Below are 19,549 nucleotides of genomic sequence, written 5' to 3'. Positions count from 1 at the left end.
TCAAAATCTTTCCCTATTTACATTATAGATCCCCTACTTCTTTTAAAAAAAAAAAAAAAAAAAAGCCCCAGGGGAAAGCTGATGAACAGTAAAGTAACCAACAGTTCACTTTGCCACAAACTAGAATTCAAAGAATTGGGGCTGGCGAGACGGCCCAGTGTTTAAAAACTTGCTGCTCTTACAGAGGGATCAGGACCCAGAATCAATATGGTAGTTCACTCACAACCATCTGTAACTCCAATATAAGGAGATCTAATGTCTTTTTCTGACCACCTTGGGTACCTAACAAGAACGTAGTCACAGAGGGGCTGGGGATTTAGCTCAGTGGTAGAGCGCTTACCTAGGAAGCGCAAGGCCCTGGGTTCGGTCCCCAGCTCCGAAAAAAAAGAACCAAAAAAAAAAAAAAAAAAAAAAAAAAGAATGTAGTCACAGGCATGCATTCAGGTAACACACACAGAGAAGGATCCATTTTTACTCACTGTAGGGTTTAGAGTAATGTGAGGTGCCAGGCCTGCTAGAGAATAGACATTAATGTCATGGTAGCTGTACTGCGGCTGTGGCGGAACGGTGGCTGTGCACGTAGTGCTGGTAGCTGGTGTTGTAGAAGTCGCTGCATGCAAAGAGATAAGAGCACATTTATCGACTGTACACAAAAGTTGGCTGGATAGTAAGTGTAAACTAGGCCTCAACTCTTGAGAAGCAGCAGCTGACGTGTTTTCCATTCTGACCAAGAAATTCTGCTATTACATGGAGTATGAGCCAGGTCTATGTCTGTTCGTGGCAGTGTCTCAGCACGGGGACATTTGCAGGACAATCCTGTACAGGCAGGCCAAGCTTTAAGTATCTGGCAGTGTTACGGGTGCATGTCCTCAGCCTAGCCTTTACTAGGTAGGCTCACTTTGGAATTTGTCAGATGCCAAAAGAAGAGCAGGCAAAAGAGAGGTTAGGGCGCTGGTTGGCATACTCTACCAATTCCTACCGTTTAGTATAACCTCGTCCGATTCCCAAAGCCACCCCATCACAGGGAGCATGTATGCCTGTGTGCTTCACCAGTGAGAGTGGGCATATGTCTCTGTGTGCACTGTTAATCTGTGTCTATCACCAGTGAGAGAAAGTGTGTCTGTGTGTATGCATGTGTGTCTGACTGTCTCTAACTGGTTTTTTTAAAACCAGCCACCATGTGGTTGCTGGGATTTGAACTCAGGACCTCTGGAAGAGCAGTCAGTGCTCGTAACCACTGAGCCATCTCTCCAGCCCTCTGAATCGTTTTTGAACAGGGTTCCAGGTTGGTTCAAATTCATGTAGCTTATGTTGGCCTCAAACACACAATCCTGGCTTTAGCTTCTCAAGACTGTTCCCCAGCTCCCCTAAACCCTGTCCTGGTTATCTTGATACAAGTAACATTTTCCATGTAGGCATGACTGATCTGGCTTGGATTTTAAGAAATAATGCAGACTATTATGTCATTCAAGAACTTGTGATACTTCAATGTTTTAAGAGATAAATTAGGGGTTGGGGATTTAGCTCAGTGGTGGAGTGCTTGCCTAGCAAGCGCAAGGCCCTGGGTTTGGGCCCCAGCTCCGGGGGGGGGGGGGGGGGGGGGAGGGAGATAAATTAGTCAGGTTATGATATAGGGATAATTCATGTACTCATATTTGCCTAAGATGATCTAAGTGATAGTTAGAAGGCACACAGTGTAGGACAGTTCCTAGTCAGCTTTTGTGGAGTGATGTCATCTGAGAAGGTTCTGGTGACCTCTGCAGAGAAGGTTCTGGTGACCTCTGCACTTACTTGTTGTTGTGATGGCAGGAAGCTCTTCTGGCTGTTTGACATCTTTCTTTGGAGCAGAGAGCTGTTCATCTAAATTCTTCAGGCGATCTTTGTCTTTCAGCAGGTTTCCAGGTTTGAGCTCGTTGATGTCTAATGCGAGGTTCTTACAGAGCACCTCAATCTCAAACTTCAAGTTTAACTGCATAATTTCAGCATTGAGTTAGAAGAGAAAATTTGAGCTTTGTCCATAACGCATCCCATCTTCATCCCCACAGTGCAATGCCCGCTGCCTGCCCCTGTCCTGGTCTATCCTTACTGCACGGTTCAGTCGTCTTAAGACATAGGATTCTGAGAAAGAAGCAACTGTCTTACCTTCAGGTCATGCTCCTGGTGCAGCTCTGCCAAGACATTCATAATGGCCATCGTCCAGGGATTGGGTGGTCTAAAAACCTAGAGAAGAGCTCTAAATCAAACCTTTACTTTGTATTATTCCAACATTTAAACAATTAAGTAAACATGACCAAGACGAAACCCCCATTCTTAGATAAAACCCATTCCAGAAAAACACCAAAGCTGAAAGCTGATGGTCACATAACTTCACCTAACTTTACAAATGATCTAGGATCAACTAACTAGGACGTACTGAACTAACTCTATGTGCATAAGAACAAAGCTATCATCTCTTGGGAATTGTGCTAGCAATCGCTCACAAATTAACCACAAATAACATTTACTCACCAGACTACGAATGCTGGACTCTAGAACTTTGGCAACAAAGGGCACTACATAAAGCAGCTCCTGTTGTCCTTTAACGTAAGCCTCTAACAGAAGGGATTTCACATCCAAGTCCTACAAGTTTAAAACAAAAATTTTGAGAAGTGGATATTCTTCTGTTCCAGAAGCCTCAGGGAAAAGTAAAATCAAATAAGAACGGAAGAATGGTATGTTGCTAAAGCTCATCTCCCAAGATATAATCAATACATTATTTGACCCTTGCCTGACAAAAAGCACACCCCACTGACTTTTCTGTATCCTAAAAGAGCATAAGAGACCATGGGCATAGAATTAAGAATTCACCGGAAGTCCCACACCCTCGGATCCCGGCCCGCAGCAGCTCTCTGCTCCCAGACCCGGTGAGAGAGAAACCCAACCGCCTGGTCAGGTGGGCACTCCTGAGGCTGCAGAGCGGAAGAGACCAACAACACTGCTCACCCCTGCCCACATCCCTGGCCCAGGAGGAAACTGTATAAGGCCTCTGGGCTCCCGTGGGGGAGGGCCCAGGAGCGGCAGGACACCAGCCTGAGACACCGCCGGAACCTGAAAGAAACAGACCGGATAAACAGTTCTCTGCACCCAAATCCCGTGGGAGGGAGAGCTAAACCTTCAGAGAGGCAGACAAGCCTGGGAAACCAGAAGAGACTGCTCCCTGCACACACATCTCGGACGCCAGAGGAAAAAGCCAAAGACCATCTGGAACCCTGGTGCACTGAAGCTCCCGGAAGGGGCGGCACGGGTCTTCCTGGTTGCTGCCGCTGCAGAGAGCCCCTGGGCAGCACCCCACGAGCGAACCTGAGCCTCGGGACCACAGGTAAGACCAAATTTTCTGCTGCAAGAAAGCTGCCTGGTGAACTCAAGACACAGGCCCACAGGAACAGCTGAAGACCTGTAGAGAGGAAAAACTACACGCCCGAAAGCAGAACACTCTGTCCCCATAACTGGCTGAAAGAGAGGAAAACAGGTCTACAGCACTCCTGACACACAGGCTTATAGGACAGTCTAGCCACTGTCAGAAATAGCAGAACAAAGTAACACTAGAGATAATCTGATGGCGAGAGGCAAGCGCAGGAACCCAAGCAACAGAAACCAAGACTACATGCCATCATCGGAGCCCAATTCTCCCACCAAAACAAACATGGAATATTCAAACACACCAGAAAAGCAAGATCTAGTTTCAAAATCATATTTGATCATGATGCTGGAGGACTTCAAGAAAGACATGAACACACTTAGGGAAACACAGGAAAACATTAATAAACAAGTAGAAGCCTACAGAGAGGAATCGCAAAAATCCCTGAAAGAATTCCAGGAAAACACAATCAAACAGTTGAAGGAATTAAAAATGGAAATAGAAGCAATTAAGAAAGAACACATGGAAACAACCCTGGATATAGAAAACCAAAAGAAGAGACAAGGAGCTGTAGATACAAGCTTCACCAACAGAATACAAGAGATGGAAGAGAGAATCTCAGGAGCAGAAGATTCCATAGAAATCATTGACTCAACTGTCAAAGATAATGTAAAGCGGAAAAAGCTACTGGTCCAAAACATACAGGAAATCCAGGACTCAATGAGAAGATCAAACCTAAGGATAATAGGTATAGAAGAGAGTGAAGACTCCCAGCTCAAAGGACCAGTAAATATCTTCAACAAAATCATAGAAGAAAACTTCCCTAACCTAAAAAAAGAGATACCCATAGACATACAAGAAGCCTACAGAACTCCAAATAGATTGGACCAGAAAAGAAACACCTCCCGTCACATAATTGTCAAAACACCAAACGCACAAAATAAAGAAAGAATATTAAAAGCAGTAAGGGAAAAAGGTCAAGTAACATATAAAGGGAGACCTATCAGAATCACACCAGACTTCTCGCCAGAAACTATGAAGGCCAGAAGATCCTGGACTGATGTCATACAGACCCTAAGAGAACACAAATGCCAGCCCAGGTTACTGTATCCAGCAAAACTCTCAATTAACATAGATGGAGAAACCAAGATATTCCATGACAAAACCAAATTTACACAATATCTTTCTACAAATCCAGCACTACAAAGGATAATAAAGGGTAAAGCCCAACATAAGGAGGCAAGCTATACCCTAGAAGAAGCAAGAAACTAATCGTCTTGGCAACAAAACAAAGAGAATGAAAGCACACAAACATAACCTCACATCCAAATATGAATATAAAGGGAAACAATAATCACTATTCCTTAATATCTCTCAATATCAATGGCCTCAACTCCCCAATAAAAAGACATAGATTAACAAACTGGATACGCAACGAGGACCCTGCATTCTGCTGCCTACAGGAAACACACCTCAGAGACAAAGACAGACACTACCTCAGAGTGAAAGGCTGGAAAACAACTTTCCAAGCAAATGGTCAGAAGAAGCAAGCTGGAGTAGCCATTCTAATATCAAATAAAATCAATTTCCAACTAAAAGTCATCAAAAAAGATAAGGAAGGACACTTCATATTCATCAAAGGAAAAATCCACCAAGATGAACTCTCAATCCTAAATATCTATGCCCCAAATACAAGGGCACCTACATACATAAAAGAAACCTTACTAAAGCTCAAAACACACATTGCACCTCACACAATAATAGTGGGAGATTTCAACACCCCACTCTCATCAATGGACAGATCATGGAAACAGAAATTAAACAGTGATGTCGACAGACTAAGAGAAGTCATGAGCCAAATGGACTTAACAGATATTTATAGAACATTCTATCCTAAAGCAAAAGGATATACCTTCTTCTCAGCTCCTCATGGCACTTTCTCCAAAATTGACCATATAATTGGTCAAAAAACGGGCCTCAACAGGTACAGAAAGATAGAAATAATCCCATGCGTGCTATCGGACCACCACGGCCTAAAACTGGTCTTCAATAACAATAAGGGAAGAATGCCCACATATACGTGGAAATTGAACAATGCTCTACTCAATGATAACCTGGTCAAGGAAGAAATAAAGAAAGAAATTAAAAACTTTTTAGAATTTAATGAAAATGAAGATACAACATACCCAAACTTATGGGACACAATGAAAGCTGTGCTAAGAGGAAAACTCATAGCGCTGAGTGCCTGCAGAAAGAAACAGGAAGGAGCATATGTCAGCAGCTTGACAGCACACCTAAAAGCTCTAGAACAAAAAGAAGCAAATACACCCAGGAGGAGTAGAAGGCAGGAAATAATCAAACTCAGAGCTGAAATCAACCAAGTAGAAACAAAAAGGACCATAGAAAGAATCAACAGAACCAAAAGTTGGTTCTTTGAGAAAATCAACAAGATAGATAAACCCTTAGCCAGACTAACGAGAGGACACAGAGAGTGCGTCCAAATTAACAAAATCAGAAATGAAAAGGGAGACATAACTACAGATTCAGAGGAAATTCAAAAAATCATCAGATCTTACTATAAAAACCTATATTCAACAAAATTTGAAAATCTTCAGGAAATGGACAATTTCCTAGACAGATACCAGGTATCGAAGTTAAATCAGGAACAGATAAACCAGTTAAACAACCCCATAACTCCTAAGGAAATAGAAGCAGTCATTAAAGGTCTCCCAACCAAAAAGAGCCCAGGTCCAGACGGGTTTAGTGCAGAATTCTATCAAACCTTCATAGAAGACCTCATACCAATATTATCCAAACTATTCCACAAAATTGAAACAGATGGAGCCCTACCGAATTCCTTCTACGAAGCCACAATTACTCTTATACCTAAACCACACAAAGACACAACAAAGAAAGAGAACTTCAGACCAATTTCCCTTATGAATATCGACGCAAAAATACTCAATAAAATTCTGGCAAACCGAATTCAAGAGCACATCAAAACAATCATCCACCATGATCAAGTAGGCTTCATCCCAGGCATGCAGGGATGGTTTAATATACGGAAAACCATCAACGTGATCCATTATATAAACAAACTGAAAGAACAGAACCACATGATCATTTCATTAGATGCTGAGAAAGCATTTGACAAAATTCAACACCCCTTCATGATAAAAGTCCTGGAAAGAATAGGAATTCAAGGCCCATACCTAAACATAGTAAAAGCCATATACAGCAAACCAGTTGCTAACATTAAACTAAATGGAGAGAAACTTGAAGCAATCCCACTAAAATCAGGGACTAGACAAGGCTGCCCACTCTCTCCCTACTTATTCAATATAGTTCTTGAAGTTCTAGCCAGAGCAATCAGACAACAAAAGGAGATCAAAGGGATACAGATCGGAAAAGAAGAGGTCAAAATATCACTATTTGCAGATGACATGATAGTATATTTAAGTGATCCCAAAAGTTCCACCAGAGAACTACTAAAGCTGATAAACAACTTCAGCAAAGTGGCTGGGTATAAAATTAACTCAAATAAATCAGTTGCCTTCCTCTATACAAAAGAGAAACAAGCCGAGAAAGAAATTAGGGAAACGACACCCTTCATAATAGACCCAAATAATATAAAGTACCTCGGTGTGACTTTAACCAAGCAAGTAAAAGATCTGTACAATAAGAACTTCAAGACACTGAGGAAAGAAATTGAAGAAGACCTCAGAAGATGGAAAGATCTCCCATGCTCATGGATTGGCAGGATTAATATAGTAAAAATGGCCATTTTACCAAAAGCAATCTACAGATTCAATGCAATCCCCATCAAAATACCAATCCAATTCTTCAAAGAGTTAGACAGAACAATTTGCAAATTCATCTGGAATAACAAAAAACCCAGGATAGCTAAAGCTATCCTCAACAATAAAAGGACTTCAGGGGGAATCACTATCCCTGAACTCAAGCAGTATTACAGAGCAATAGTGATAAAAACTGCATGGTATTGGTACATGGACAGAGAGATAGACCAATGGAATAGAATTGAAGATGCAGAAATGAACCCACACACCTATGGTCACTTGATTTTTGACAAAGGAGCCAAAACCATCCAATGGAAAAAAGATAGCATTTTCAGCAAATGGTGCTGGTTCAACTGGAGGGCAACATGTAGAAGAATGCAGATCGATCCATGCTTATCACCCTGTACAAAGCTTAAGTCCAAGTGGATCAAGGACCTCCACATCAAACCAGACACACTCAAACTAATAGAAGAAAAACTAGGGAAACATCTGGAACACATGGGCACTGGAAAAAATTTCCTGAACAAAACACCAATGGCTTATGCTCTAAGATCAAGAATCGACAAATGGGATCTCATAAAACTGCAAAGCTTCTGTAAGGCAAAGGACACTGTGGTTAGGACAAAACGGCAACCAACAGATTGGGAAAAGATCTTTACCAATCCTACAACAGATAGAGGCCTTATATCCAAAATATACAAAGAACTCAAGAAGTTAGACCGCAGGGAAACAAATAACCCTATTAAAAAATGGGGTTCAGAGCTAAACAAAGAATTCACAGCTGAGGAATGCCGAATGGCTGAGAAACACCTAAAGAAATGTTCAACATCTTTAGTCATAAGGGAAATGCAAATCAAAACAACCCTGAGATTTCACCTCACACCAGTGCGATTGGCTAAGATCAAAAACTCAGGTGACAGCAGATGCTGGCGAGGATGTGGAGAAAGAGGAACACTCCTCCATTGTTGGTGGGATTGCAGACTGGTAAAACCATTCTGGAAATCAGTCTGGAGGTTCCTCAGAAAATTGGACATTGAACTGCCTGAGGATCCAGCTATACCTCTCTTGGGCATATACCCAAAAGATGCCTCAACATATAAAAGAGACACGTGCTCCACTATGTTCATCGCAGCCTTATTTATAATAGCCAGAAACTGGAAAGAACCCAGATGCCCTTCAACAGAGGAATGGATACAGAAAATGTGGTACATCTACACAATGGAATATTACTCAGCTATCAAAAACAACGAGTTTATGAAATTCGTAGGCAAATGGTTGGAACTGGAAAATATCATCCTGAGTGAGCTAACCCAATCCCAGAAAGACATACATGGTATGCACTCATTGATAAGTGGCTATTAGCCCAAATGCTTGAATTACCCTAGATCCCTAGAACAAACGAAACTCAAGACGGATGATCAAAATGTGAATGCTTCACTCCTTCTTTAAATGAGGAAAAAGAATACCCTTGGCAGGGAAGGGAGAGGCAAAGATTAAAACAGAGACTGAAGGAACACCCATTCAGAGCCTGCCCCACATGTGGCCCATACATATACAGCCACCCAATTAGACAAGATGGATGAAGCAAAGAAGTGCAGACCGACAGGAGCCGGATGTAGATCGCTCCTGAGAGACACAGCCAGAATACAGCAAATACAGAGGCGAATGCCAGCAGCAAACCACTGAACTGAGAATAGGTCCCCTATTGAAGGAATCAGAGAAAGAACTGGAAGAGCTTGAAGGGGCTCGAGACCCCAAAAGTACAACAATGCCAAGCAACCAGAGCTTCCAGGGACTAAGCCACTACCTAAAGACTATACATGGACTGACCCTGGACTCTGACCCCATAGGTAGCAATGAATATCGTAGTAAGAGCACCAGTGGAAGGGGAAGCCCTGGGTCCTGCTAAGACTGAACCCCCAGTGAACTAGTCTATGGGGGGAGGGCGGCAATGGGGGGAGGGTTGGGAGGGGAACACCCATAAGGAAGGGGAGGGGGGAGGGGGATGTTTGCCCGGAAACCGGGAAAGGGAATAACACTCGAAATGTATATAAGAAATACTCAAGTTAATTTAAAAAAAAAAAAAAAAAAAAAAAAAAAAAAAAAGAATTCAAACATGGTTAAAGTCTTACAAAACCCAGTGACAACTGAAACATTCCTTCCAGCCAAATTTGAACCATATAAAACTTACCGTGTGTAAGATGGGTTTATTTTTAGCTAATGTGATCATTCCTAACCAATGTCCCAAGTTCTTCAGCAAAGAACGATCTGAGAAATTGGCCGCAGCTTTATCAGAAGTCAGCAGCACCTGCAATAGTATACAATTTATAAATAAGAGAATAAGCTTATAAAAGAAATTCTCAATTTTGTACTTCAGAGTTTCAATGCCCTTTCTAAAAGAATTCAGTTCTGAGAATATACCTAAAGCAGATCTCTCCCATGTATCATATTGGTATTATCTTACTTGTTCATTAGCAAACTGTTGACATTACCTTTGAAAACGTCTTAGGAGCTTGCTAGGTAGAATACTTAGCTATCATGTACGAGACCCTGAATCGGAATCCCAGCACGACAAAGAAAGCAAACAAGTGGTTATTATAAAATTTGCCTCAGAGTGCATGGGAAACTCCAAAGACTGCAATCATCCTTGCTATAGAAGAAAATAAAGCTGAACGGTCATGTCCCTTAGCTCACAGAGCAACAGCCAAACGGCGCGAGTCAGCTGTGCAATGAGGCGCCAGGAATTCTTCTCGCACTACAGCGTAACCTAGAATGGGGACATTTCCCATCCATAGGTTTAAATATAGTGCTAGTTCCTAAGCCAGCCAAGTTACTCAGAAATGAAGGATCCCATCTCCATTTGGTTTACACTGTTTCTTTACAAAGTTTCATATTTAAAAATAAATGGTAGTTTAGAAATAAAATAATTGAACTGTATGGAACGAGTATAGTAAGAGTTTAACCTTATACTACATAGAATCCCAGAAAAAACATATTTCAAATACGTCTGAAATCAAGGTATCTTGACATCCAACCATCAGAATGAGTTTTCTGTAAGACCATTTTCTTAAAAACCAGGATAGAGACCTGAGTTTTCTGTAAGACCCTTAAAAAAAAAACAACAAACAAACAAACAAACAAACAAAAAAACCAGGATAGAGACCCGAGAACTTATTGCACCTGGACATACCCACGCATACACGCACACAGACATGACAAGTCAACAAGATGGCATGCCACAAAAATACTGAACATTGTTATATGTAACAGTAAAACTCTGAAGCTATACATGAAGATTGAAAAGTGACTTTAAAAAACTGTCCTCTGAGCGCACACACATGTATGAGTGTGCAGACACTCACACAAATATAATTTTAAAATGTTTATGGAACCCAGTAGTTAACATTGCAAACAAAAATCTAAGGCACTTTTCATGGACACATCGAACATAGACATAAAGAGAAACATCAAATCTTCCTACAAGATCAACTTTAAAGCTAATTACTAAAGGAAATATAAGAACTCTTACTTTAATGTTTCTGTAGGTTTCATTCAGAACCATCTTGTTAAATTCAGGATTCTTCAATGTATCAAGAAAGTTTGAATACAAGCTATGAAAGTTTGGCTCAATACTGACTCTTTTCATAACTAGATACTGGGAAACCCAAGGCATAAATTCTTCCTTCACAGTTTCTTTAAGCTCTTCAACCTAGCCAATAAACACGACAAAGTAGTAGAGAATTAGTATTAAAAAAAAATGTAAACAACAGATAAAATGAGGTCTGGGTTCTCATAGCACACAGCATCTGGCTTCTTACAAAACATGGTATTAAACTGTTAGGCTTGGCCTTTCCCATGACACTTCAACAACAAACAACCGTCAGATTTAACAGTGGGTGTGGGCTCTTCTTTTAAAGGCAAGGTTTCCTATGCAATAGCACAGGCTGACCTCGCCCAAACTCTTCAAAACTTTCCCTCAGCCTCACAAGTGCTGCTATTACAAACTTACACCAAAGCCCAGCAGGTTAACGTTACAGATCAAACCTACTTACCTTTTTTTTGTTTGAGGCAGGGTTTGTCTATGTAGCCCTAGGTGGCTTGGAACTCACAATATAGACCAGGCTAGCCTCAAACTCACAGAAATCCTCTTGCCTCTATTTCCCTGTGTCAGCAAGCTCAGCCTGAAACCCACTGTCATGTCAAAGCAGTACCTTAGCAGGGAAGCATCATTCCTTATGCTTTCTAAACCTCTACTTCATGTGCTCACAGGGCCTAATAAGCAATTATAGTAGATTCTGGAAGAACATAAACAAAACTTTCTACCAAAGTTAGGCATGGTGGTGCATACCTTTAAATCCCAGCACTTGGGAGGCAGACAGAATCTAGAGGCCATCCAAGTTAACATAGTGAGTTCCAGGTTGGCCAAGGCTAGTTAATGAGACCTTGTTTCAAAGAAAGGAAGGAAGGAAAAAAATAACACTTCCCTTCTCAGGAGAGCATGACATTATTTCAAAAGGTTACAAGTCACTGCAAAACAATACTACAACAAAGGATACTGTTTAATTCCTACAAAAAAAAAAAAAAAACCTTAAAAAATGTTTTTAAAGTCATGTGCCACCACACCCAGCTAAAATCATACCTTTTAACCTGAGTTTATTGGCTTTAGTTTCTAGACAGGCTCTGCAGTGATAGCTACGTGATAGAAAAGCCACCAGCTCCTTATGCTTACTTCAGCCTCCTCAGGAGCTTGGACTATAGACAGAACAAACCAACTGACTTAACTGAATTCAAAACAAAACAAAAACCAATCCCTCCATCCATCAAGGAAAAGAAGAGAGCATTTCATAAGCTATTACATCATGCTTACCTTTTGTGTCATATTTGACTGTGAGAGATTGTTGAAAATAAAAGCAATTTTCTCTTGAATATTCTCTGGGGGCTCCACAATCCTCTCAGTTTGATCTGTGGCCACAAGCAGTGTATCGATATTCGTTGTGTTTATGGAAGGCTGGAAGTAATAATGCACTGTTAGAGCAGCTGAGGTGTGACTGGGAAATCCTAGAAGACAGAAGTGCTGCAAGTGCTCAGAAGAGGAGAGCACTGGACTCCAAGCCCAGCTTGTGTTCAATTCCTGGCACCCAGATGCCAGAAGGAGAGGACTAACTCCTAAGACCTCTGACCTCCAGATACGCATCATAGGACACATGCACACAAAATAAACAAGATAGAAAGGTAATAAAACATTTAAAAAAGATTACAGAGATTCCATTAGCATGAAAAATGAACAGGGTATATAACTACACTGGTAAGATCATTAAATCCATCCCTGAATTATTACATTACATAGTGCTCTCTGGGACAATGCTGACCTTTATGCTTCCAGTAAAATAACACACAAATTCCCTACTACCTATTCACACCAACAGATCCTGGGAAAGCAAAAGGACCTGCTACTTACTGGCACATCTTTCTTAAAGCTGACTCCTGTTGGCTTGGTGACTGTAACCGTTTTAGCAACAGTGGTGGTTGTTGAGGTGGTCACCATTGTGTTAACCTGACCCGCAAGAGGGGCTTTTGCTGGAACCTGGGCCTGGGCCTGGGCCTGAGCCAGTGCAATACTTCCAGGGGTAGTGATAGAGCCCTGCATTTTCACAGGAGGATCTCGAGACTGTTGTCCATATTCGATGTACTACATGGGCACAGAGGGAAACATACAAAGGCATCTTAATAGAAATCAAGAATTCTGTTTTATGAAAGGGTAAGAATAATTTTAGTTTTCTATTAATCCTTCCCTGACATGGGCAATACTTAAGAGGATACTGAAGACCAATAAAGATAAACTAGTATGTTAAAGTCCTTTAAACTAGCCTGCAAAAAGAAAAGAAAAGAAAAGAAAAGAAAAAGGCCAGTGCAGTCTCAGGGTGAGCTGGAGAAATGGCCCAGCGGTTAAGAGCACTGACTGCTCTTCCATATGGCGGCTCACAATCATCTGTAATGGATCTGATGCCCTGGTGTGTCTGAAGACAACAAATGTGTACTCACACACATTAAGTAAGTAAATCTTTGGGGGAAAAAAGCAGTCTCAGATATCTGTAAATAAAATTCCTTAAACCCTTTAAAAATTTCTAAATTTATGTCAAGCTACATTTGATTGAACCTCAGCATAAACATACTACACTGTGTTTTGTATATCAGTAAGACTCTTAATATAAAACAGAAGAACTATAACTGCAAGCAAATTTAAGCAGAACCAACAACAGTGACTGACACTTTACTTTCAGAGCTCAGTCGGAAGACTGGCATGGGGTTCACCTAATGTTACATCAATCATCCCTACCTAAACAGTAAAACCACAACATGTAATCTCTTAATAACTAAAATACTGTCTGTCTGTCTGTCTGTCTTCCTTCTGGGAGGGTGGGAGTGTGTGTGTGTGTGGGGGGGGGGTGGTGGAGCAAACTATCCCTATGTAGCCCTAATCTGACTTGATTTCAAGAGATTTGCTTACCCCTGTCCTCCCAGTGATGGGATTAAGGTGTGAAGCAACCATGTGCAGCTTAAGTGATTTGTTCAAGGCGTTTGAGGACTCAGGTACAGGGGTGCACAGCTTTAACCACAACAGACAGAGCGAACAGTAATAGGAGCTCTGAGTTCAAGTAAAGACAGTGACACCTTGGTGTTTTTTTAAAAAGGTGCTTGTCTTATAGGATGGATGGATGGATGGATGGATGGATGGATGGATGGATGGGGAATATAAATGTCTAATTTGTTCCCTAGAAGCATCAACAGGAAGGCAGGACCTTTAAAAAATGTTTGCAATTTATTAAATTATCATCTTCCCATGTACCACCCATGCAATCTTAAATTCATGGCCTCTAATGATATTATCCCTGCCACCCCCACACACACAAACACACACGATCTGCTCAGTCTCTTCAGTACTGTGTTATGTTGATTGATTATTTGACACTGAGTAACTAACTGACTGGGGAGCTCCTCCCTTGGGAAAGGCTAATCCTTGCTCTCACCAATCAATAATGCCTGTAGGGCTACATGAGAATTTCCCACACTGTCATCATTGTTGGCAGGCTAAGACTTTAAATGTGATCATTCTTACTCCTTATGAAATATCTTCTGTATGTAAATTTTAACAATTAGAATCCTAAGAAATTAAACAAGTTTCATTTCAAACTGAATATCCAAAATTCAAGTCAAAAGTGTGCATAATTAATGGCTATCATTCCAAATGAACCACTAAAAAGGGTCCTCAAATTTTAATGGAACACCAAGAATAATATGCATTATTTCCTAGGTCTACTTCTGTAGAAGCTGACTCCTGCTGAGTTCCTCCACAGAATCTAAGCAGGTAACTTAAAAGATTTTTTTTTAAGTAACAATTTGTAGACCAACTTTGGATTGTGTAATTTTGTCGTGGGGGTTGTTTATTTTTTGTGAGATAGGATCAGACGGTCTAGCATTGGCACACAGACCAGATTTCACTTTATAGACTAGGCTAGCCTTCATCTGAGATGCAGTTGCTGGGATTAAAGGTGGGTGCCACCAACCTCTGAACTCCACTATTTTCTAGAATCAGGAAAGTTTGCATATATGTAAAGATTCACTGAGTGAAATATACCTACTGTTCAAAAGTATCACCAGGTCACAAGAACCGGTAAAAGCCTTTTAATTCAACAATAAAAACTACAGCTCAAAACCATTACACCATGAATGACATTTTAATTTGGCTTATTATTAAGTCCAAAACTGAGCAAGGAACGACCTCATAGACTGAGATCATTCAAGAATCTTTACCTAGCCATTGTGACTCACGCCTTTAATTCCAGCACTTTAGACGCAGAGGCAGGGGAATTTCTGAATTTTGAGACAGCCAAGGATACCTATTGGATTCTTGGCAGCTAGAGGGGCATAGTGAGACAATGTGTCAAACAAACAAACAAACCCACAAAGGGCAAGCCTAAGGAGAGCACTTGTCTAGGACGCCCAAGAACAGCAGCGGAATTCCAAGAACATGGCCTGCAATCCACAAGGATCCTCTACCCTCCATACAGGCCATGAACAGTGTGTGTCCTTACACTTACTACGCAGTAATCCTACAACAGAGTAAAGCAAAACAAAACCCACCTTAACCTTACTAGCGTCTCTCACTGAATCCCCAAACAAACCAAGAGTCAATCCAGCCTCTGCCCACCTGACAGGCATACAGATCAGGACACTTACCTCCTGCAAATGGTGTGGGAACTGCATAAAGTGACTGATAGAAGCCAGGTGTTGACAATACTGAGGATAGTCCTTCAATCTGCCAAAAAATAAATTGTTCATTCATCATTTCATGTAAGTACAGGAAAAAGGGTTTTGTTTTGTTTTTTCCAGCCACTACTATTGAGAATCATTCCACCACTGTTATTGTGAAGACAACGTCAAACGGAAGACGACTGCCAGCCAGGAATGGTGCACACACGACCCCAGGACCTAACAATAACAACAGCGGCATAAGCTCAAGGTCAGCCTGGCTACATCTCAGGGGAAACACTGGGATGACCACCAACAGGGATGACCCTCACTCCACCCAGAGACACACCATCATCCAGGTATGCTCACACAGGCCTACAGTCTCAGCACTCGGGACACTGAAGAACAGAGAATTAAGATTTCCAGGCCAGACTGGAAGAGATCCAATCAAAATTTAAAAGTAACTGAAAATTGTGTAATACAAAATAAACAGAGTCATTATCTCTGCTTTAAAAAAAAATTCACTCTGTACATTGGGCACACAATGGACTTAGCTGTACAGGTTAGTATATACCTAATATGGAAGTGTACGCATTGTGTGTGATATATATACACTAGTTGCTGCTCCACATAATAAAAAGATACACCCAGGGCTGGAGAGATGGCTCAGTGGTTAGAGCACTGACTGCTCTTCCAGAGGTCCTGAGTTCAATTCCCAGCAAACACATGGTGGCTCACAACCATCTGTAAAGAGATCCGGTGCCCTCTTCTGGTGTATCTGAAGACAGCTACAGTGTACTTATATATAATAAATGAATAAATCTTTAAAAAAAAAAAAAAAAAAAAAGATACACCCAGAACGAAGAAGGCTGAGAAGGCCTGGGGAAGAAGGAAGAAGTGTCAGTCTCAGTACTCACCTATTTTTAAATCTATCTAGTGCAGCAATACCAAAATAATACATTTTGGACCCAAAAGGCTTCCGTAAGGCTTCAAGAACATATCGCAGGGCCAGACCCAATGCCATGTAAGTGACCAGTCCTTTTTCAATTATGCCACCAAACAAGCAGGCTGTTATATGTAATTCTTTATCAGGGTACTGGGGAAAAAACCGGTATTCTTCAAATAAGTTCCTTAGCATACAGTTAAATACTTCTCGCTCCCTTTTTATTGTAGAGTCTTTAAATCTCTGTAGCATTTCTAGTACCTGGAAAAGCAAGATAAACACAATGCATGCATACAAGAAACTTTACCAAGAATCATCCTCATATACCTGAATAGCAGACTTCCTGAGAAAAGCATTTACCAGTGCCAAAAAACAGAGCTGACACAAACATTAAAATTTCAAAAGATACACAGAAATACTACATTTTAAGTGAATTTCTAAAAACCTTCAAAGTGCCCTCATTTCGAGTTTATGAACATGAGAATCAGGAAGCCTAGACACTCACCTCATCAACAGACATGGTTGGATGTGGGGGGTGATTATATATTCGCTGGAAATAGCTGTTTGCTTCGTCATCTATTTCTTTACTAAAGTGCTGATTTGCCTCTGGCCACACCTGAGACAAGTCGGCTATTGGGGAGGAAAAGGCTATCAGTATACATATTTAAATCTTTCAATTCCCCCAGAAAGCCAGAGAGACTAACATGGTTCTAACTTGAAGTGGGGAAGAGGGGACATATAAAAAAAAACTGAAGGTTCAAGGATCAAATGATGGATTTTACCAACAGAGCTGTACAGGCAGACAAAAAAGACTTCTAAATAAATTGCTTTACTTGGTTGTACAGTATTTTGTAAATCCTACTGCAGTAAAAAGAAAGCTCAAAAGGCCAGAACCCCTAACCATTAACAAACCCACTCATGACTCATGATGAGCAAGTCTTCACTGCTTTGTAATAAACAAACAATTCAACATAAAAACATGACACACACAGACACAAAGCATGCTAAAAACATTAACATTCAGACAAGCCTTTCACTCTAACATTTTCAAGTCAGTGGGTGGTATTTAATATATATGATGATGATGATTGGAGGCAATATCTCTGGCTGGCCTTGAACTCAAGATCCATCTGCCTCTATTGGAATTAATGGCCTACACCACAAACACCTGTCCTGCTCCCCAATTCCATAAAGATTACTTTGATGTGGACTGGCTGGTGTTTTGCCTGCAAGTATACTGTGTACATGCCTGGTACGCCTGGGGCCCTTGCAGACCAGAAGAGGCTGTCAGAACCCCAGAGTTCCAGACAGTTGTGATCTGCCATCTGGGTTCTGGGAACGGATCCTAGGCTCTCTGAAGAGTACTCAAGTGCTCTCAACCACCTTTACTTTTTAAGGAAAAAATAGTAGTGTGTATAAAGTTAGCCCAGGCTAGCTACAGCTTGCCTCTGCCTCTCAGGTGGTGCAGGGATTGCGTGCATAACCACTGTGCTATTTCAATTCTTCCAACATCGGTATTCAGTTAGCCTCAGTAATAAAGCAGACAGGAAATCAACTATGTTGCTAGATGTGTAAGAATGTTTTCTGTTTTCTTTTGGGCAATATTACTACAAAAGTGAGTATAAAAATTGGTCTTATTACACAGTGATATTTATGAGGTAAACAAAGCTGCATACGCTAGGTAATTAATATGTAATTTACTGCAAAAATTTGACTGAAGCGGAAATCTGAAATCTTGGCTGCTTCACTCGTCCTGCTCCTTCCTTCCTTCTGCCACGTGAGGAAGGGTCTGTCACTACAGCTCTGAATGGCCTTGAATCCACTGCCTAGACAAAGCTGGCCTAAAACTCAATAAATCCACCTTCTTCAAATCCTGGGATTAAAGGCATGTAACACCATACCTGGGGCTCCGACTTCTTGAAAGCCACATTAATAGATTTTTGTGTGATCTGTAAAATTTTGTATGAAAAACTGGCACGTTCCAAATTTCCCTTTCCTATGCCTACTCTTACTCTCAGGGTGGCACGGTGACATGGTGAGGATGCCTTTTACTATCGTTTTGTTTTGGCAACCCAGAGTACAGCTGGAGCTTTAGTTTTACTAATTCAAATTTGTGTATTCCCACAAGTCTAAGGACATAGCTAATGGAATAATGACCTATTATCAACATATAAATCAATTTGTATCTACATAATTCTAAGGACAACAGAAAAATGAAGTGTTTACATGTGTCAGTCACACGTCACAGTCACAGACAACACTACCACTTACAAGGTTTCATCTTACTCTGCTGGAATGTAGGCTGGTTGAGTCCAGAGGTGCCCAGTTTCCTCTGTACAAAAGGATCACTGTTCACTGCAGGAAGTCCAAGGGCCCCAGTTCCTATGCCAGTCAGGCTTCCTGTGCCAAGACCACCTACTAGAGAGAATAAAGGCAGCCAGAAGTTTAGTTGATACTTCTCCACTTCGAAGAACAATTAAACATGATGCATGTGTGAGGACAGGTCCACCACACATAAATGTGAGGCTGAGAAGACAAACCATGAACTGCTCTTCTTCCCCTTCACACGGGCTCAAAGGAGCAAACTCCCATCTCCAGGCCCTGAGGTCCGAGAGCCTTCTCCACTGAGCCACTGCACTGGACCATCACTGACAGGACCACACTAGTAAGGTACCTCATGCAATCACTTCATAATCATCACCAGTCACAACTCTAACCCCAAATCCAACAAACACCAACAGTGAAAACCAAAAGCCTAAAGTGACATCTGTGCTAAGAAGGCTGAGATAGACCCCTGGATTCGGTTTGAGTGAAGTACTCATCAGGTCTAGAACCACATGCAACAGTAACTAAGTCGCTTCATCCTGAGGCCTTACTCTTGGCTTTTAGTGTGCTAACCTAGAGCCTCTACAAAAGAAGTATGTAGAAAGAGAAAAAAATATAATCTTCATTTCACTGTAAAATTACAAATCAACAATATTGAGAAGGAATTCAAAAGGTTTTAAAGATACAACAGTATTTTCTATGTATCATATAAGTCATGTAAAACAAAAGCTTGAATTTGATATGCAGTCTTTTCTGAAGGCTGAATTCATACAATTAGCATGTGACTGGCCCAGTATTAAATGCATCAAAAGAAATAACACAAAATGCAACAAACAA

The 19,549-nt window shown here is 41.1% G+C and overlaps 1 protein-coding gene and 1 non-coding gene across 12 annotated transcripts in view; both read right to left on the bottom strand.

Annotated features, from left to right (window-relative positions):
• Cnot1 (CCR4-NOT transcription complex, subunit 1) overlaps positions 1–19,549 on the bottom strand; it is a 91,347-nt gene that overhangs the window by 22,105 nt on the left and 49,693 nt on the right. For 5 of the 11 annotated variants that reach the window (XM_039097544.2, NM_001134840.1, XM_063277843.1 and 2 more), the window contains 12 exons: positions 18,659–18,805; positions 16,893–17,017; positions 16,362–16,648; positions 15,433–15,511; positions 12,653–12,883; positions 12,062–12,202; positions 10,724–10,903; positions 9,386–9,502; positions 2,509–2,619; positions 2,143–2,220; positions 1,792–1,969; positions 480–610 (listed from right to left, as the gene is read on the bottom strand). In XM_039097544.2, the coding sequence (XP_038953472.1) occupies positions 480–610; positions 1,792–1,969; positions 2,143–2,220; positions 2,509–2,619; positions 9,386–9,502; positions 10,724–10,903; positions 12,062–12,202; positions 12,653–12,883; positions 15,433–15,511; positions 16,362–16,648; positions 16,893–17,017; positions 18,659–18,805 (1,805 nt within the window). The remainder of the gene's footprint in view (positions 1–479; positions 611–1,791; positions 1,970–2,142; positions 2,221–2,508; positions 2,620–9,385; positions 9,503–10,723; positions 10,904–12,061; positions 12,203–12,652; positions 12,884–15,432; positions 15,512–16,361; positions 16,649–16,892; positions 17,018–18,658; positions 18,806–19,549) is intronic. The other 6 variants (XM_063277847.1, XM_039097549.2, XM_063277846.1 and 3 more) reach the window with 3 other exon arrangements.
• On the bottom strand, positions 9,871–10,005 carry Snora46 (small nucleolar RNA, H/ACA box 46). The gene has a single exon (XR_005497104.1). It is a non-coding gene; the product is annotated as a small nucleolar RNA SNORA46 (small nucleolar RNA).

This window comes from Rattus norvegicus, chromosome 19, assembly GCF_036323735.1.
Source record: "Rattus norvegicus strain BN/NHsdMcwi chromosome 19, GRCr8, whole genome shotgun sequence".
In the NCBI taxonomy this organism is placed as follows: Eukaryota; Metazoa; Chordata; class Mammalia; order Rodentia; family Muridae; genus Rattus; species Rattus norvegicus.
This window is presented reverse-complemented; position numbering and strand designations above follow the sequence as displayed.